At 49.0% G+C, this 18,531-nt stretch overlaps 1 protein-coding gene across 7 annotated transcripts in view; it reads right to left on the bottom strand.

Annotated features, from left to right (window-relative positions):
* prdm5 (PR domain containing 5) overlaps positions 1–18,531 on the bottom strand; it is a 473,803-nt gene that overhangs the window by 359,309 nt on the left and 95,963 nt on the right. For all 7 annotated transcript variants that reach the window (XM_085963116.1, XM_085963128.1, XM_085963123.1 and 4 more), the window contains exon 5: positions 14,670–14,844. In XM_085963116.1, the coding sequence (XP_085819242.1) occupies positions 14,670–14,844 (175 nt within the window). The remainder of the gene's footprint in view (positions 1–14,669; positions 14,845–18,531) is intronic.

Genomic DNA, 18,531 nt, shown 5'->3' with positions numbered 1-18,531 from the left:
CAGGGGAAATCCGCTCATTAGCATTGAGTGACGTGAAGGTTGACCAATCCTACGGGGGGAGCGCGCTGCATCACGGGGGGCATTTCATGGCGTGTGTGGGCGGGGCCTAATCTTTCAAATTGCCGTTAATTCGGCCATCTTTACCTCAGCTTTTACTTTTATTCACATTTTAACAGCTGCCACCTTCCTGTTCTATATGGCTTAATGCCAGATCATGTAGTGCAGTTGTCTTCTTAGCTATGGGGTGCTTCAAAACCTGAACTTTAATACAGGGAGCTAAGGAAAAGAACAAATTAATTCAGTTTTAAATAGTATTTAGGAAGAGTTAGAAATGAAGTGATCCATTTCAAGTATGAAGGAAATCAGTTGTCTTCCAGGGAAGGTCTCCCCACCTTATGGAGCTGGAGGCCCCAGCCAGGGACTCAGGCTTTCCCCCCCTCGGCCCGGTCCTCGGCTCCGTTTGCGGCCGGGGACTCGGGCTTTCCCCCCCTCGGCCCGGTCCCGGGGCTCGACTCCATTTGCGTCCGGGGACTCGGGCTTTCCCCCCCTGGGCCCGGTCCCAGGGCTCGGCTCCGTTTGCGCCCGCAGGCCGGGGACTCGGCCTTTCCCCCTCTCGGCCCGGTCCCGGGGCTCGGCTCCGTTTGCGGCCGCGGGCCGGGGACTCGGCCTTTCCCCCCCTCGGCCCGGTCCCGGGGCTCGGCTCAGTGCCCAGGCCTGAGGCGTTAGGGAGGGAGAGAGAGGGGAGGGAGGGAGAGGGGAGGGAGGGACAGAGAGGAAAGCAGGGAGAGAAAGGGGGAGGGAGAGAGAGGGGGAGGGAGGGAGGCAGGGAGAGGAGAGGGGGAGAGGGAGAGAGAGGGAGAGGGGAGGGAGGGAACGAGAGGGAGAGAGAGAGAGCGGGGAGGAAGGGGGAGAGGGGAGAGACAGGGGTAGGGAGAGAGAGAGGGGAGAGAGAGTGGGGCAGGGAGAGAGCGGGGAGGGAGGGGGAGAGCGGAGAGACAGGGGCAGGGTGAGAGAGAGGGGAGAGGGGCAGGGAGAGAGAGGGGGAGGGCGAGAGAGAGGGTGAGGGAGGGAAAGAGTGAGGGGGTGGGAGAGGGAGGGAGAGCTCGCCTTCTTCCTTCCTTCCTTCCTTCGCAGGGGTCCATCGGGCCAGGCCTGAGGCGTTCCTTCCCCCCCTCTCTCTCCAGGCTAATCCCAAACTAAATCTCTCTCTCTTCCCCCCCGTCTCTCTTGTGATGAAATATTCCATTCATCACTCATCAGTATTTCTCTGCCTGTGACTGTGGTTGGTTTCAGTTTCATTTCCATTGTATTGTACTGTGTGTAGGGCTCCGCCCATACCTGGCTCCTATGTAAGCTGGCCCAGCCTGCAGCACATCCAGTACGGCAGACCTCTGGATGGAAGATACATTCTCCTCTGTGTGTTACCTTCTAAGTCAATAAAAGCCTTGTTTTGTTTCGCTAACATCGAGTCTCGGATTTATTGAGGCACATCAATTTTATTGACTTAATTTTCAACACAACGGATCAACTCTTGAAACCCGAACGTTTGGATTTGGACCAGCATGCTTCGGACGCATCGGCACGCTTCGGACACTGGTTTATGTGTATGGAATTCTTCCTGGACAATTCCGCAGCCGTCAAAGACGCTACGGACGCTGCGAGCATGAAACTCGGAATTCTGCGGAATTGGGTAAGCCACCGGGTTTACCCCCTCGTCCAAGACGCCGACACGTACCCGGCCGCCTGCGACATCTTAAAGGCGCATTACCAGCAGCCTACGAATGAGGTGTATGCTAGGCATCTGCTCGCTACTCGCGCACAGCGACCTGGGGAATCGGTGGAGGAGTTCCTAGGCACCCTGAAAACGCTTGGCAAAGACTGCAAATGCCAAGATGTAAAAGCCGCAGTGTACACTGACGAGCTTGTTCGCGATGCCTTTATCACAGGCCTCAGCTCCACTTACATCCGGCAGAGACTGCTGGAAAAAACGGGATTGGACCTGAAACAGGCTGCGGACACAGCACGATCCCTGGATGTGGCCCAGAGAAACTCGGACGCCTACTCTTCAGCCCGCGCCGTCCACGCCGCCACTTGTGCACCAAGGGCGCCGCCATCTTGGAAGGCATCTTCCCCGCCCGGCAGCCCGACACCGTCGGGGCCCCGCTCTACCCCCAGAAGCCCTACGACAGCCGCGACGCGTCGGGGACCCAACTGCTACTTCTGCGGGCAGCCGAAGCACACCAGAAACCTGTGCCCGGCGAAAGGCACCACCTGCTTTAAGTGCGGTAAGAAGGGGCACTTCGGGAAGGTGTGCAGAGGGAACCCCGCCGGAAAACCCGCCACCGCCGCGTGCGCGCCGTGGGAGCGGCCATCTTGGACGCCATCTTGCCCGACCTCGTGGGGTCCGCCATCTTGTGAGCAGACAGCGTGGACGCCATCTTGTCTCGATCAGGGCCCTACAGTGGCATCGGTCACAGTGGACCAGACCAGGCCGCACCCGCTATCCAAATCAATGGTGCACATCGAGGTAAACGGGTGCAGGGTTAAATGTTTAATTGACAGTGGAAGCACGGAGAGTTTTATCCACCCTGAACTGGTACAACAACTCTCCCTAAAGGTGGTCCCTACTCGGGGTACCATCTCTATGGCTGATAAAACCCAGACATCGACCATTATGGGTTACTGCACGGTACAATTGTCCGTTAACGGAACTGTATACGATAATTTTAAAGTATTAATCATGAAGAAACTATGTGCGAGCGTGATCGTAGGCCTGGATTTCCAGTGCTACCACCAAAGCATCACGCTCAATTACGGTGGGTCCCAGCCGCCCCTCACAGTGTGCGGTCTGGCTACCCTGAAGGTAAAGCCGCCTTCGCTATTCGCGAACCTTACCCCTAACTGCCGGCCAATAGCGACCAAAAGCAGGAGGTACAGCTGGGAGGGCAGGCGGTTTATCGCGACCGAGGTAGACAGGCTCCTGAAAGAGCGCATTATTGAACGCAGCAATAGCCCGTGGCGCGCCCAAGTGGTGGTGGTAAGGGGTAGCGAGAAGAAACGGATGGTGATCGACTATAGCCAAACGATCAACAGGTACACCCAACTAGACGCCTACCCGCTACCCCACATATCAGAAATGGTGAACCAAATCGCCCAATACCGGGTGTTCTCCACCATCGACCTCAAGTCAGCGTACCACCAGCTCCCTATCAGACCAGAGGACCGCCCATACACCGCCTTCGAGGCGAACGGACGCCTCTACCAATTCCTCAGAGTCCCCTTTGGGGTGACGAATGGGGTCTCGGTCTTCCAGAGGGAGATGGACCGCATGGTCGATGACCACCACTTGCAGGCAACCTTCCCCTACCTCGACAACGTCACCATCTGCAGTCACAACCAGCAGGATCACGACTCGAACCTCGAGAGGTTCCTGAAAACCGCACAAAAACTCAACCTCACCTACAACGAGGACAAGTGCGTTTACAACACCACGCGCCTCTGCATACTAGGCAGCGTGGTCGAGAATGGGGAAATCGGACCAGACCCCGACCGATTGCGCCCCCTACGGGAGCTGCCCCTGCCCAACACTCCCAAAGCCCTGAAAAGGTGCCTGGGGTTATTTTCTTATTATTCCCAATGGGTCCCCAACTACTCCGACAAAGCCCGCCCCCTCTTGAAAGCATCCTCTTTTCCGCTCTCTGCTGAGGCCCATGCCGCCTTCAAAAGCATTAAGCAGGATATTGAGCGGGCCACGCTACAGGCAGTGGACGAGAACACTCCCTTTCAAGTGGAAAGTGATGCATCTGACTTTGCCTTGGCGGCCACCCTCAACCAGGCGGGGCGGCCCGTAGCTTTCTTCTCGAGGACCCTCCAAGGGCCCGAGATCAGACACTCCTCCGTAGAAAAGGAGGCCCAAGCCATCGTGGAGGCAGTGCGCCACTACCTAGTCGGCAAACGCTTCACCCTACTTACCGACCAGCGGTCGGTAGCGTTTATGTTCAATAATAAACAGAGGGGGAAGATTAAAAATGATAAGATTCTTACGTGGCGGATCGAGCTCTCCACCTTCGATTATGACATCATTTACCGGCCAGGGGCCCTTAATGAATCCCCCGACGCCCTCTCACGAGGGATGTGTGCCAGCGCCACCGGGGATCGGCTACAGACCCTCCACAATGACCTCTGCCACCCAGGGGTCACGCGGCTGTTCCACTTCATAAAGTCCCGCAACTTACCCTACTCGATTGAGGAAGTTCGGTCCCTGACCAGGAACTGTCGCACTTGCGCTGAGTGCAAGCCTCGGTTCTACCACCCAGATAGAGCCCACTTAATCAAAGCTACACGGCCCTTTGAGCGGCTCAGCTTAGATTTCAAGGGCCCCCTCCCGTCCGTCGACTGCAATGTTTACTTCCTGAACATTGTTGACGAATACTCTCGTTTCCCATTCGCCTTCCCCTGCCCAGACATGACCAGCGCCACGGTCATTAAATGCCTCAACAGCCTGTTCTGCCTGTTCGGTATGCCGAGCTACATCCATACGGATAGGGGGGCGTCCTTCATGAGTGAAGAGCTACGCCAGTACATGCTGTCCAGGGGGATCGCCACGAGCCGTACCACCAGCTACAACCCCCAGGGTAACGGTCAAGTGGAGCGAGAGAACGGGACAGTATGGAAAGCAGTCACTCTAGCTCTAAGGACCAAAGGCCTCCCTATCTCCCGCTGGCAGGAAGTCCTCCCAGATGTGCTCCATTCGATACGGTCGCTATTGTGTACTGCCACTAATGCCACGCCTCACGAGCGAATGTTTGTCTTTCCCCGGAAATCCACCTCAGGCGTATCCATGCCGTCATGGCTCTCCACCCCAGGTCCGGTATTCGTGCGAAGGCATGTGAGGGGCCACAAGACGGACCCTCTCGTGGAGTCAGTGCACCTACTCCATGCCAACCCCCAATACGCGTATGTCCGGCACGCCGACGGAAGGGAGGACACTGTGTCCATAAAAGACGTCGCCCCAGCCGGTAACGACAACAACCACGACAACAGCAGCAACAACGACCACAGCAACTCTTACCCACCCACTACTCTTTCATCACCCCCGGAAGAACATCGACCAACGGTACCCCCACCAACTACCCCTTCAACAACCCTGGCGGCACCCCCGGCAGAGACCCAGGAGGCCACCGGGGACACCCAGCCGACACCCGCGGCACCACAACAGCCACGTCGGTCGCAGAGGACTATCAAACCCCCGAACAGACTAAATCTATAGAAGGGGTGAATGTGATGAAATATTCCATTCATCACTCATCAGTATTTCTCTGCCTGTGACTGTGGTTGGTTTCAGTTTCATTTCCATTGTATTGTACTGTGTGTAGGGCTCCGCCCATACCTGGCTCCTATGTAAGCTGGCCCAGCCTGCAGCACATCCAGTACGGCAGACCTCTGGATGGAAGATACATTCTCCTCTGTGTGTTACCTTCTAAGTCAATAAAAGCCTTGTTTTGTTTCGCTAACATCGAGTCTCGGATTTATTGAGGCACATCATCTCTCTTCTCCCCCCAGTCTCTCTCTCTCTCTCTCCCCCCCACTCTCTCTTCCCCCCAGTCTCTCTCTCTCCCTCCCGTCTCGCTCTCTCTCTTCCCCCCAGTCTCTCTCTCTCTCTCTCTTCCCCCCAGTCTCTCTCTCTCTTTCTTCCCCCCAGTCTCTCTCTCGCTCTCTCCCCCCAGTATCTCTCTCTCCCCCCCAGTCTCTCTCTCTCTCTCTCCCCCCAGTCTCTCTCTCTCTCTCCCCCCCAGTCTCTCTCTCTCTTCCCCCAGTCTCTCTCTCTCCCCCCCAGTCTCTCTCTCTCTCTCTCCCCCCAGTCTCTCTCTCTCCCTCCCCCCCAGTCTCTCTCTCTCCCCCCCAGTCTCTCTCTCTCTCTCCCCCAGTCTCTCTCTCTCTTCCCCCCAGTCGCTCTCTCCCCCCCAGTCTCTCTCTCTCCCCCCATCTCTCTCTCTCCCCCCTTCCCTCTCTTCTCCCCCCAGTCTCTCTCTTGATCCCCGGGCCTCTCTCCCCGCCCAGTCTCTCTCTCTCTTTCCCTCTCTCACTCTCCTTCCCACACAGACAGACAGACAGACAAACTCATTTATATATATATATATAAATTATTTCTACTTTTTTCATAACAACATGCCCTCAAAAAACCCTCGGCACCGCCGGGCACTCCAGCTAGTAATCTATAAAGTAACAGCTGTCTGATAGTATGTTATAAAATTATTAAAAGATATAGTTCAGAATCGGTCTCTAAACAGAAGGATTATGTTGATTCTGATATTACAGACTAGTGATGCTACTGATTTTGCATCAGTATGAAGTGGTTTCAGATGTACATCAATACAAAGTGAGTATTATAACTCAAGTTAAGGTGGGAAATCTGACTAAAGACCACACTAATGACAAGAGGTGGTTTCACAACTCTTACATTTCAAACTAAGTGCAGTATAACTGCAGTTCAGTGTAAAGCAGATTTAAAACTCCCCAGGTGCATTTTAAAGACATAGGCCTAGAAATTCCTTACCTTAGCACTGCCCGTTAGTACTGGAATCATGGCGATAAATGGCAGCCACCGCTCTAGTGCCCTTCTCTGTTGTGGGACTCGGCGGCCGCCATTTTGGTGAGGGCGATAGGAACGTCATCTCTACAAACTTCGACCTTAGAGCTGAGTTCAGAGCTGGGACCTAAGCTTGCTCTGAAAAGTGACCATTCAGCAGACTGACAGACATTGGGCTGGATTTTGCCGGCACTCAGAGGGCGGGTTTGGAGGCAGGTTCACTGTCAAATAGCAAAGATTGACAGCGGGTAGGAAACCCACTGTCAACCCCCCTCCATGCGAGTCTCCCAGGTGTCGGGTCTGTCTGCGGAGAACTGACCCGACACCAAGTGGCGGGGGAGACAATTGAGATCATTAAATGGCTTGTTAAGAGCCAATTTCATGCTATTTTGAGGCTACCTTCCAATTTTACATGCTCCCCCACAGGTTACCCGCTGCTCGGGGAACACACCAGCTCACCCTAGCGTGAGTTGAGTTTGCTCTGATGTATCTGATAAGCTGACAGCTGCAGAAGTGGTGTAAAAGATGCCATGTGGCAGATGTTCAGTTTCAGAGCGCAGAAACTGTTGGTTATTGCATTTGTAAGACATGTAGAGATTTCTTTAGCTTGCAAGTGTTTAGAGCCAACTGTATAATCAGAGCCACTTCATTGGAACAACCTCTCTCACCATTGACAGATCACTTCTGTCATCTCAACTGCAGCTGCCATCTATTGCAGCAACATCAGTGCCCTTTGAAAAAACACACCTTGGTCCTCTGAATCCTTCCACGATCAGCCCCAACACTAACATCACCAGGCACACCAACATCACCAACAACATCACCAACCTTCTCCGCCATCACCTGATGCTGCACAGGACACAGGACATCAGCCCCCGACAACATTGCTGTCCGGGAGGCCAGCGATGGCATCACCATGGCCAGATTTACTTCACTTGACACTGTACACTCTGGCTGCCACATGATGTGCCAGGTTGACACCATCCCACACCAGCACCATAAAGCATCCCTTTAATGTCCAAGCCATTCCATGCACACTCATCACTATAGCGGGGGGGGGGGGGGCGGGTGAAGCTATGTCTCAACTTTCACTGGAACTCAGTAAGACACTTCTCAAGGTGCACACAGACCTGTCCAATAAGGTGAAGTGTTGAAAATATAGATTTCACTTTATGACAACACATTAACAGAAACTTCACATGAACATTGGCTAAACCTCTCAAGTGCCTACCCTTGTGTGCTGTTAGTTGGTATGCTTGCAGTAGGATGAGGGTGAGTGTGAGGGGTGGCTAGTGAGATGGGGAAGTGATAATGTAGATAGAGAGGGATGGGTGGAGGTGCAAGGTAAGTTGGTGTAAGGATGTGCAGGAGTACAGTAGGGAAGGCAGAGTGATGGGGATGCACTGAGTGGCACAGCAGGATGAGGTTGAGTGTGGCTTGGCAGTAGCGTTTTGTGTTCTACTGAGATCATTAAAAGGTTTGTGCCACTGCAGCCTGGTCCTCCTGACGACATCCCTGCTTGTGTACTGCTGTGCAATGTGCAACCAGACTGAGTTGGAGGCATATGGAGGGAGTCATGTGTGAGCCTGAGTGCAGACGTGCACCGCTTGTTAGTGTTTGCAGCACCTCAATGTTGCAGAACACTGACAGCACAACTGTCAAAATCTATGTGGCCGTGGTCCCTTTAAGGAAACCAGCTGATGACACATCATCAAATGACATCATCAGACCCGCTTCCTGTTAATTGGCCAGGAACCCCGCAAGGCAGGCTTAACGAGGCCAATCTATGGAAATTCTTTTTGAGAGCGGCTGCAGACGGGAGCGGGAGCAGAACCCGACGTCCAGCTCCCCCGCCATCATCCCACCTCCGCAGGGAAATTCCAGCCCCCTGTCAGCACCTCTTAAAGGGACACTCACATTTTTCAGGTAAATTTGCATTTAAGCTTTTGGACTTTTTAAAAATTTTATTGAAGTGGTGGCTTGTTGCAATAAATGTTAAAAGTTTTTTAAGTGTGTAGGGAGTGCTGATGGACATGTGCATCCTCTTAATTGGCCGGTCTCGAATGGTAAAGGAAGGCCTCTGAGAAGACAGAGAATGCTGGAAATACTCAGCAGGTCAGGCAGCATCCGTGGAGAGAGAAACAGAGTTCACGTCGAGATGCTGCCTGACCTGCTGAGGAAAGAGGAAGATGCAGAAGAGAAGGAAGCAGAAGGAAGGATGCAACCCAGATGGCTCCTTGCTGGCCGGAATATCCGGGATGGAATCATCCACCTGCAGTACCAGTGACCACACCTCCAATTCCCCTTTCAGCATTTGTCCCACACCTTACCTTCCCTCTGTTACTGACAATCACAGCCTCCTCTTGGTCACAATGCTGAAATAAAAGCCACCACAAAGCAAACTTTCCAATCCAACTTTAAACATCTATCCATCTAACAGGACATCACCCTTATGCATTCCCTTAGTGACTGTCTTGTGTGTACCTTTGCCTATCCTAATAATGTCATGCAGTTCTACCCCAATAGCTGCAGCATGGTTGGTGGAAGGCTGCTGACTTGCAGTGGGAGACACTGCAAACGGCCTTGTTGGTCGAACTCGAGGAGCTGGTGGCTGTGAAATCAAGTGACTGTTTCTTCTTCTTCACTCCCCTCTCCCTCTTCTTGGTCAACCACTGGCTGGGTAGGCTGTATTTCTTGGGTGTATGAAATGAGGAATGCACAAGGGTGGAGTTGTGGTGAGGGGAGGGCAAGAAGAGGATAATGTATGAGGATACCAACATCTTGTGTACTTTCAGTCCTGCCACTGGCCAAAGGCTCAGCCATGCCCCTGCCAAGAATGGCCAGCACCGTCGCCTCCAAAGAGGTGAGGTAAAGCTAGGAATGGAAGGTTTGCCTCGTGTTTAGTATAGATTGAGAAGTGTGTGAGGCTAGTGATGCAGTTGGTAGGAGACGGCTTTTGAAGATGCATTCACTGACCTTGGCCACTGGTCTGAGGTCATGAAGCTTCTTTGGGCATTGGAGCCAGGTTGTGGGGGCGATACTGCAGGCAGTGATGGCCTCGGTGATATGGTGCCACATCATTCTTTCTGGAGGGCATCCTGGCCCCTGTGGATAGAGGACCTCTCTTGCAGTGTTGACCCCCTGCACAAAGCTGGAGTGCTGCATGCAAGACCCTGGGTGCCCCTTCCCTGGCTTGCTGAGTCATTTGTGTTATTGCTGAAGCAATGTTCCCATTTTTTTTTAGGTGCGGAAGGGAATTCAGCTTTAAGAGCTGAAGACTGTCATTTGGGAATTATTTTTAATGTTTTTTTTTGAGAAGGCAGTTGAGCTGTAAGGGCTAAAAACTGTATTTTTACGTGATTTTTATTTTTTTCATTTCAGCCTCACTTTCAGAGCCGGCTGCTCTAGTGCAATGATGCTACAGCCACACTATATTGTGGCTTCCTGCCGGGACGAACTTCACAGGACGGCGTTGCACAGCAAATTTAGCGCTGGGCTAATGTTAATTAGTCCCGAGTGCCAATTTTTCAGTTCTGCCAGCGCCACCATTTTCAGCGGCCGTTAACACCCACCGGCAGCTTTGGTGGAGTTCACAAATTTCTAGGCCCCAGTTTTGAATGCTTTTACCAGAAGTCAGTGAATGAAGCTTTGCCAGTACTGTTACTTTAACAGACTCCTTTGTAGGCCAGATGCACAGCAAGAGCACCCCATGCCTTATGGCACTATAATAAATAGAGTTCTTAGAAGGACCCCTGTAACTAAGATTAGTTCAACACTTAACCGCTGAACAGGTGAAATTAGCTGGTACTTATCCAAGGTTAAATACTTCCAAACTCTAGAGATTATCCCTGTACCATTGCTTCCCTTTAACAAGAGGAAAATCTCATTCAATGATAAACTTTGCTTTTCAAACTAAACTGGGCATGCTATTCTAAACTGCAGTTAAGATCAATGAGAACCGTTTGTGATGCATGCCTTCAGGGGACATGCATTACTTTAAAAACAGCATCATTAGGAAAGGGAAAGGAATCATCAGTTCTGTCAAATTGGTGCTCTCCGAGGGAGGGTGTCAGTTTCTAAAAGGGTGGTCTGTCTGCGAATTCATCGAGCCAGCACAAGCTATAAATGTAACCCTACACTTCTCCTTTCAAAAGATAGCCACTATTCCTGCAGAGACACAAACTCACCTACCTCCCCGCCCCCCACCATTAATGTCACTATTTGCATGGGGAGTTGTTTATCCACTGGTGCCATGATACCTGTCCTGCAATGCAACAAGGGCAAATTCTGAAGCCCTAGCAGTCAAAATATTGTAGAATCATATATACCTAAAAGGGTCCTGTGATATAAATATAACATTTACCCCATGTTGAATTGTCTACTTTATTTGCTGAATCTTCCTTGGTATGAACAATTCATTTTCAAGTTTTTTTACAGTATTCTTTCTTCTCTCAATAAATGAATCTGATAATCCCTATTGCACTCTCAAGCACATTAAGTTAAACACTAAATGCTTCTTACAGTCAACTAAAAATGATTACAAGGTCATTGTTTTTCAGTTTTGCTTCTATCTCCAATCCAAATCAGTTGAGGGGGATGTAAATAAATTATCTGGGACAGGCAGATCAGATAAAGGGCTTTAATAGGTTTATCAAAAAACTGAAAGAACCCTAAATTTCATGTGATGAGAAACTCATTTTATCACAAGGATCCAAATGTATGCACGATAACCTCCCATCTTCTCTTAATGTTTGTCTTTCTCTGTTCCAATAAATTAGGTGCGAGTTACCCAGTAGTGTGAGGAGATGGAATTATTGTAATTCATCAATTGTAAAAATCAATGTTGAGGCACACAGATTAGTGGCAGATGATATTGTTGGCAAAAAGTTCAGTGGAATGCAAGAACATTACTTTCTATTAGTCTGAGTCAACATACATTTGACTCTGAAGTTAGCGCCTCCTTTAAAGATCAGTTCACACTAAATGATTATTACTGAGGTGAAGTTTATTATTGCTTAATTTCAAAACTGTCCAAAATATATATTTAGTTCTTCAACAGCATACTGTGAATCAATGCTTTTAGCAATTAAGACAAAACTTTATGAGGCTGAAATTCCACTGGGTTGGGAGTCTGGTGGAACCCCTGCACAACTTCAGGCTCTATACCTTCAGTTACTCCGACCAGAAGACACACAGGTCATTTAAACCTTTGGCAATAGTGTAGAATGGGCTATATCAGCTCAACCACCCATTAAACATCTCTCCTGATTGGCGAAATGAAAATTGGCAGAGGTGCTTGATGGGTGGCCGAGCCGATAGCGCGCGTTTTACTGTATAGTTTAAAGTCAAAATTGCCCCTAGAGTTTTAGTACTTTTTTTTAATACTCATTTTCAACAAAATTAAAAAACAGGACTCTACTGCATTTGTTTCCCTTTTGTCCTATGACTTGGTTAGCAAAAGCCATTGAGCAACATGGCTGAAGTCAAAGGGGGAAAAATTTGGTTGCTTTGGCGCCAACGGGGCGCAAAGCAATTAGTGCCCGGGCGCAGCACCGCTAATGCCTCCCGCGAAATTCAGTGGGAGGTTAGCGGCGGTGGTAGCTGGTAGCTCCCTGTGGTGCTGCGCCTCCAGCGATGACATCATTGCCGTGTGCAGTGCCCCGGCCGCAAACTTGGCTCGCGCCCCCTGACCTACCGCCGGACGCTATGTCCGACAGGGTCAGGGAGGCGTTATTGCGGCTGGGGCTGCGATAATTAAAGGGTAGGTGCCGGGCGGCCATTTTTTTTGTGCCGCCTGCCAGCACCTGCCCACTCTGGCTTCCTGCTGTGGGGTGTCGGCTGCAATCTGTCAGCCCGGCACTCAAAGAGTGCCGGGCTCTTTTGCCGGCACCCCGCTCCCTGGTGACCCAGTAGGGCCCCGGTGCGTGCTACACTAGGCCTCTCCCCTTTAATCAGGGGAGAGAGGCCTGCAGTACCGAGGTAATACGTGCCGGTGTGCGTGGCGCTACTGCACGTAGCGCCACAATATTCAATGGGACCGCCCCAAGAGGGAGGGGGAGCGCTTCCAGTAGCGCCCCGCCTCCTGCTTGGGGTGCTACCATTGAATTTCGGGGGCGTTAACATTTTCAGGGCACTAAAAGTAGTGCCCCGGCGAAGTTAGCGCCCCAAAGGGGGCACGACCGAATTTTTCCCCAAAATTATTTTCCCACCTGAGAGATCCTCCCACTTGAACTAACTAATGGCTTTATTGTTAAAAATAAAAATCCATTACAGATAATGGACAGCAAATCTTGATTGCTGTCTTCCACCGAGACTCAAAGTAGAGAAAAACAAACCCGTTATCAACCATCACAAAGAACTGCTATGAAATAAGTTCAAAAGGCCCAGCAGAACTACTAGGTGTTCATCCGACATCTATATAGGGTTGGATGGGAACTTAGGATGTTTGATGGTCATTTTATGACAATAAACTTACCAAACGTATCTACTGTCAAAGGAAAGTCAATAGAAAATCAGTGTGGTGGTAGTGCTTGGAGACTCTTTTAATCGATAACCACAAGAATTATTTTACTTCAGCCTCCCAAAGATGCAGTGGGGTAAATGCACCAATTGGTGTGGCACTGAACCATATAGACCAGAAAGGTCCCAGGTTCAATCTCTGATCGCTATGAAATGTGCTGTCTCTATCAGGGCAGAAGTGAGGTGTTTATCAGCATCCCCTAGTTAGAGAGAATTAAAAAGAGATAATACATGTAAAAAAAACTTCAGTCAGATCTACATTCCTGATCACTATCCAGCAGAAGGCAAAATACTGCAGGTCCTGAAAATCTGAAATAAAAACAGAAAAAACTAGAAACAAGCAGGTCAGGCAGCATCTGTGGAGAGAGGTAGGATTAAACATTCAGGGGTTCTGATGAAATGTCACCGACCTCCAATGTTAACCCTGCCTTTCACTAGCCTCAGCCTCAGCTTGAAGTGTACTCAGGTGAAGGCCAAGTCAGACTTGGCTGCAAGAGGTTATCGCCGAGATTCACACTGGGCTAGGTACCAAAGGGCCACTTCCAGCTCATGGAATTGCACCCCAGCACAAGTTACCACCTTCAGGAGAAGAAACATAAAATACATTGTTTTACTCTTCAAAAGCAATGACTGGTCTACATACACCTGCAAAGTAATTAACTCAAGCTGGTAGCCAGACCTGCTGTAGCAGTTACAGGGTTGTAAAATCTATGACTGTGCTTAATCTCAGGTGGCTTGCTGGTACAGCATATTGGTACATTAATGCACTGTGGCACAGAGTAGTAAGAAGCACATTCTTGCCCATGATATCACACATAATGTGTTCTTGGTCTCACCTGGCTTGCTCAGGCGAGGTGATAAGCAGAGGTAAAGTTTTTTTCTATTGAAAGGAATTGGCATCAGAAAGAAAATGATAAACAACCTGTCGTTGTTGCACACTTCGTAGCTGCTGGTCCCAAAGCTGCATAGCATGCAGTTTGGGAGAAGAAAACGTGCCTGTCCTCTTAGTCAGAAAAATGATGCACAATATAGAAAGAAAATGAAAAAAAGGAGAAACGAAAACTAAAAATAAAATGAAGAACTTTAAAATAAAATGTTAAGAATGTTGGGTTTGTAGCCATAACGGGTTTAATTCTGCTGCAAATCAATAGTAAAATGCACTTACTATTGTGTGCATCAAGTTTCATCTGTTTAACTCCAGATTCCCAGGAGGCGTCCTGTCCAAGTTTTGCTTGAGGAGATGGGAGAGGCAATACTGTATCTAGCTCACCACACAAATATGGCTGACTGAACCAGACAGCAAGCAGTGCTTTTACAGTGCACCTAGTCTCCTAATTTAAAAAGAGACATAAAAATGCAAACTACCCACTGGAATGTGGAAAAAAAGCAGAAGGAAACAAAGGAGGAAAGGAACTTACAATCTTCCTACTCTTGTGCTTCAATTTTTGAATTGAAAGTAATTAAAAGCTTCAAAACTATACTACTGTTTTTACCAGTGTCTTTGCTATATTTGAAGTTGCTTTAGTCTCATGGAAGCCTTGATTTCTAATATGGTACTTACTGTCTCTGCAAGGCCTGTTTAACAGGGAACTTCTTGCCACAATTTCTACACTTGAATTCCTTTTCTTCACTGGGCTTCTGGTGCAGAGATTGCAGGTGCTCAGCCAAGATGTCCTGGCTTCGGAAACTGCTCTCACACTGTGGGCAAGCATAGCCTTCTTTATCACTCAACATATCTATGAAGATATAAAGCAGACAGTTAAGTTCTGTGGGGATACTGAAATGCCCATATTGATGCTGTATTTCACTACTGTTCATGAACAAAATAACAACCACAGAAGTACAAATATTCACATTAGTATTAATGTTACATCCTTGGAAGAATTAATTTGGGACAATATACGACTAAATTTTGACACAGCAATACAGTCAGCTTTTGTTATTGTCATTAAAGAAAAGCCTCCTCACACCATAACTGCCTACTCTAATTAATTATTGGGTAAAATTAGGCTGTTTTATGGTTATAGTAAAGTTTGAAGTTTGTTCCTTCTTAGGTCTAAATATACAGTTCCACACATTCTTCATCCTCTCTACAAACTCACTGGCTGGAATTTTCCGGGGGGGGGGTGGTTAGCGGGCAGGATATTTGATTTTCTGACAGCGGGTCAGGGCCCCACTGTCAACCCGCCGCAACGCGCCTTTCCCAATGTCGGGTCTGTCAGCGCTGAGCAGACCCGACAGACAGCGGCTGGCAACCCAAGTAAACTCATTAGCATCTAGTTGACAGATCATTAACAGGCTTTTTTAAACTTACCTTTTCACTTTAACTTCATGGCCACAGGAACCATGCTGTTCGGGGACCACAGCTGTCAACCTGAGGCAAGAGTTCAGTGGCCATTGCTCTAGCTGCTGACTTGACAGCTTCAAAAGTACAGTAAAAGCTCCCACCTGACAGATCATCACTTCCCTCAGCCACAAGTTGATTCTCAGTCCATTTCCAGCACAGATTCTGCAGGCTTTCCACTTTCCACTCTCCATCCACTCTTACCTTGTTGGAAGAACTCTCTCACTGTTGACAGAATGCTTCTGTCATTTCTACTTCACCTGTTAACTATTCCATCAACATGGGTGCCACTTATACTGTCTCACCTTGATCCTCAGAATCCGACGACGATCAGCCCCAACACCAGCAGCACCAGGCACACCAGCAGCACCAACAACACCACCAACTTTCTCCGCAATCACCTGAAGCTGCACAGGACAGAGGGCATCAGCACCCGAGCACATTGCTGCCCGGGAGGCCAGGGATGGCCTCATCTTGGCCAGATTTACTTCACTTGATGCTGTGCACTCTGGCTGCCACATGATGCACCAGGTTGGTACCACCCAATACCAACACCATAAAGTATCCCTACAATGTCCAAGCCATTCCTTTCACATTCACCACCACTGTGGGGTGTACCGTTACGTCTCACCATTCACTGCAACTCACTAAGCCACTGCCAAAGGTGCACACAAATCTGTCCAAGAACTCAAAGTGTTGAAAATAAAGGTTTCAATGTTTGACAGCACATTAACAGAAACTTTACATGAACATTGGCTAAAAGACCCAAGTGGCTACCTTTATGTGTTGTTAGTTGGTATAATGGCACGAGGATGAGGGTGAGTGTGAGGGATGGCTAGTGAGATGGGGATGTGATAATGTAGAGAAAGAGGGATGGGTGGAGGCGCAAGGTAAGTTGGTGTGAGGATGTGCAGGAGTAGGGTAGGGAAGGCAGAGTGATGGGGATGTGATGAGAGGCACAGCAGGATGAAGGGGAGTGTGGCTTTGTACTAACATTTCATGATCTAAATAGATTATTGTAAGGTTTGCACCACTGCACCCAGGTCCTCCTGACAACATCCCTACTTGTAACCTCCTCTGCAATGTGCAACCAGGCTGTGTTGGTCTCCTGTGGAGGGGTCTTCAGCCCATTGGAAGGGAAGAGGGCCTCCCTGCATTCTGTGACGCCCTGCATAAGCATATGGAGGGAGTCCTGGGAGAGCTTGGGTGCAGCGCTGCACCTCTGTTCAGTCACTGTCAGTGTTTGCAGCACCTCAATGCTGTAGAACACTGACAGCACAATGTTAAAAGAAAGTTGGCCATGGTCCCTTTGAGGAAACCGGCTGATGACGCGTCATGAATGATGTCACCAGATCCACTTCCTCTAATTGGCCCAGGAAATGCGCTGGGTGGGCTTAACAAGCCCAATCAACGAAAAATAATTTTCCAGAGTGGGATGGAGCCAGCAGCAGGGTCGGGACGCGCCACCGATGTTGTCTGCCCCGGACCCGCCATGATAAGGAAAATCTTGGCCACTGTGTTGAAATCAAGACTTATCTCACGCTCTGCAATTCTAACTCAACCAGGAGCTCAAACCTGTGGAATTCCTTATCTCCCTTCATCTTCCCTTCCCTTTATACTTTTCAGGCTTTTAAAACCCAATCATGGTACTACCGAATCACCACTTGTGGTTTTGCCTCATCTTTCACAACCTTGTGGAGTCTTGCACTATGGATTTAGACCCTTCAACTTCGCTTTGTAAGAGAAAACAATAAAATACTGCCGACATGTGTGATGATACTCACAGCTCACTCACTAGTTACTTTACTGTTTCGTGTCTCTATTTCAACAAAGCTAACTTTCATCTTCAAAAAAGACATCAATAGTTCGAATACCACCAGCTGCAAAATTATTTGGAAAAAGAAATAAAAAGATAAAAAAATTAAAAAGTCAAATAAGTAAAACTTATCATTTCGTGACCCCATAGGCAGCATCTTCAGAACTTTTAACAATTAGTTAACTTTCTTCTGACTGCTTCTTGCAAATACACAGAGTTGGACCCTGTAGCCTAGGACCTCAACTCTTTTTTTGGTTAGAAGTTAGGCACCCAGGGCCACGTGCTAGTCAGAGTAGAAATAGAAAGATATTTCAGATGAATACGTGGCTAGAGGAATGGTGCAAGGGGGGCGGGGGGGGGATTCAAATTCCTGGGACACTGGAACCGGTTCTGGGGGAGGTGGGACCATTACAAACTGGATGGTTTGCACCTGGGCAGGACCAGGACCGATGTCCTAGGGGGAGTGCTTGCTAGTGCTGTTGGGGAGGGTTTAAACTAAAATGGCAGGGGGTTGGGAACCTGTGCAGCGAGACAGAGGAAAGGGAAGCAAGGATAGAAACAAAAGACAGGAAGGAGAAAAGCAAAAATGGAAGGCAGAGAAATCAAGGGTGTAAATCAAACAGGGCTACAGTAAATAATAATTCCAAAAGGACTAAGAGTTTTGAAAAGAGAAGCCTGAAGGCTTGTGTTTTATTGCGAGGAGCATTTGTAATAAGGTGGATGAATTAGCTGCGCAAATAGATGTAAACGGATATGATGTAATTGGAATTACGGAGACATGGCTCCAGGGTGACCAAGGCTGGGAATTCAACATCCAGGGGTATTCAATATTCAGGAAAGACAAGCAAAAAGGAAAAGGAGGTGGGGTAGCATTGCTGGTTAAAGAGGAGATTAACACAATATTAAGGAAGGATATTAGCTCTGATGATGTGGAATCAGTATGGGTAGAGCTGAGAAATATCAAGGGGCAGAAAACATTAGTGGGAGTTGTATACAGACCCCCAAACAGTAATGCTGAGGTTGGGGATGGCATTAATCGGGAAATTAGAGATGCGTGCAATAAGGGCACAGCAGTTATCATGGGTGGCTTTAATCTACATATAGATTGGGCTAACCAAATTAGTAACAATACTGTGGAGGAGGAATTCCTGGAGTATATACGGGATGGTATCCTGGCCCAATATGTCGAGGAACCAACTAGAGATCAAGCCATCTTAGACTGAGTATTATGTAATGAGAAAGGATTAATTAGCAATGTTGTTG

The sequence above is a fragment of the Somniosus microcephalus genome, chromosome 2, assembly GCF_052327205.1.
Source record: "Somniosus microcephalus isolate GS21.2 chromosome 2, FLI_Smic_1.0, whole genome shotgun sequence".
Lineage (NCBI taxonomy): Eukaryota > Metazoa > Chordata > Chondrichthyes > Squaliformes > Somniosidae > Somniosus > Somniosus microcephalus.
Note: the sequence above shows the minus strand (reverse complement) of the source record. Positions and strands in the feature narration are given on the sequence as shown.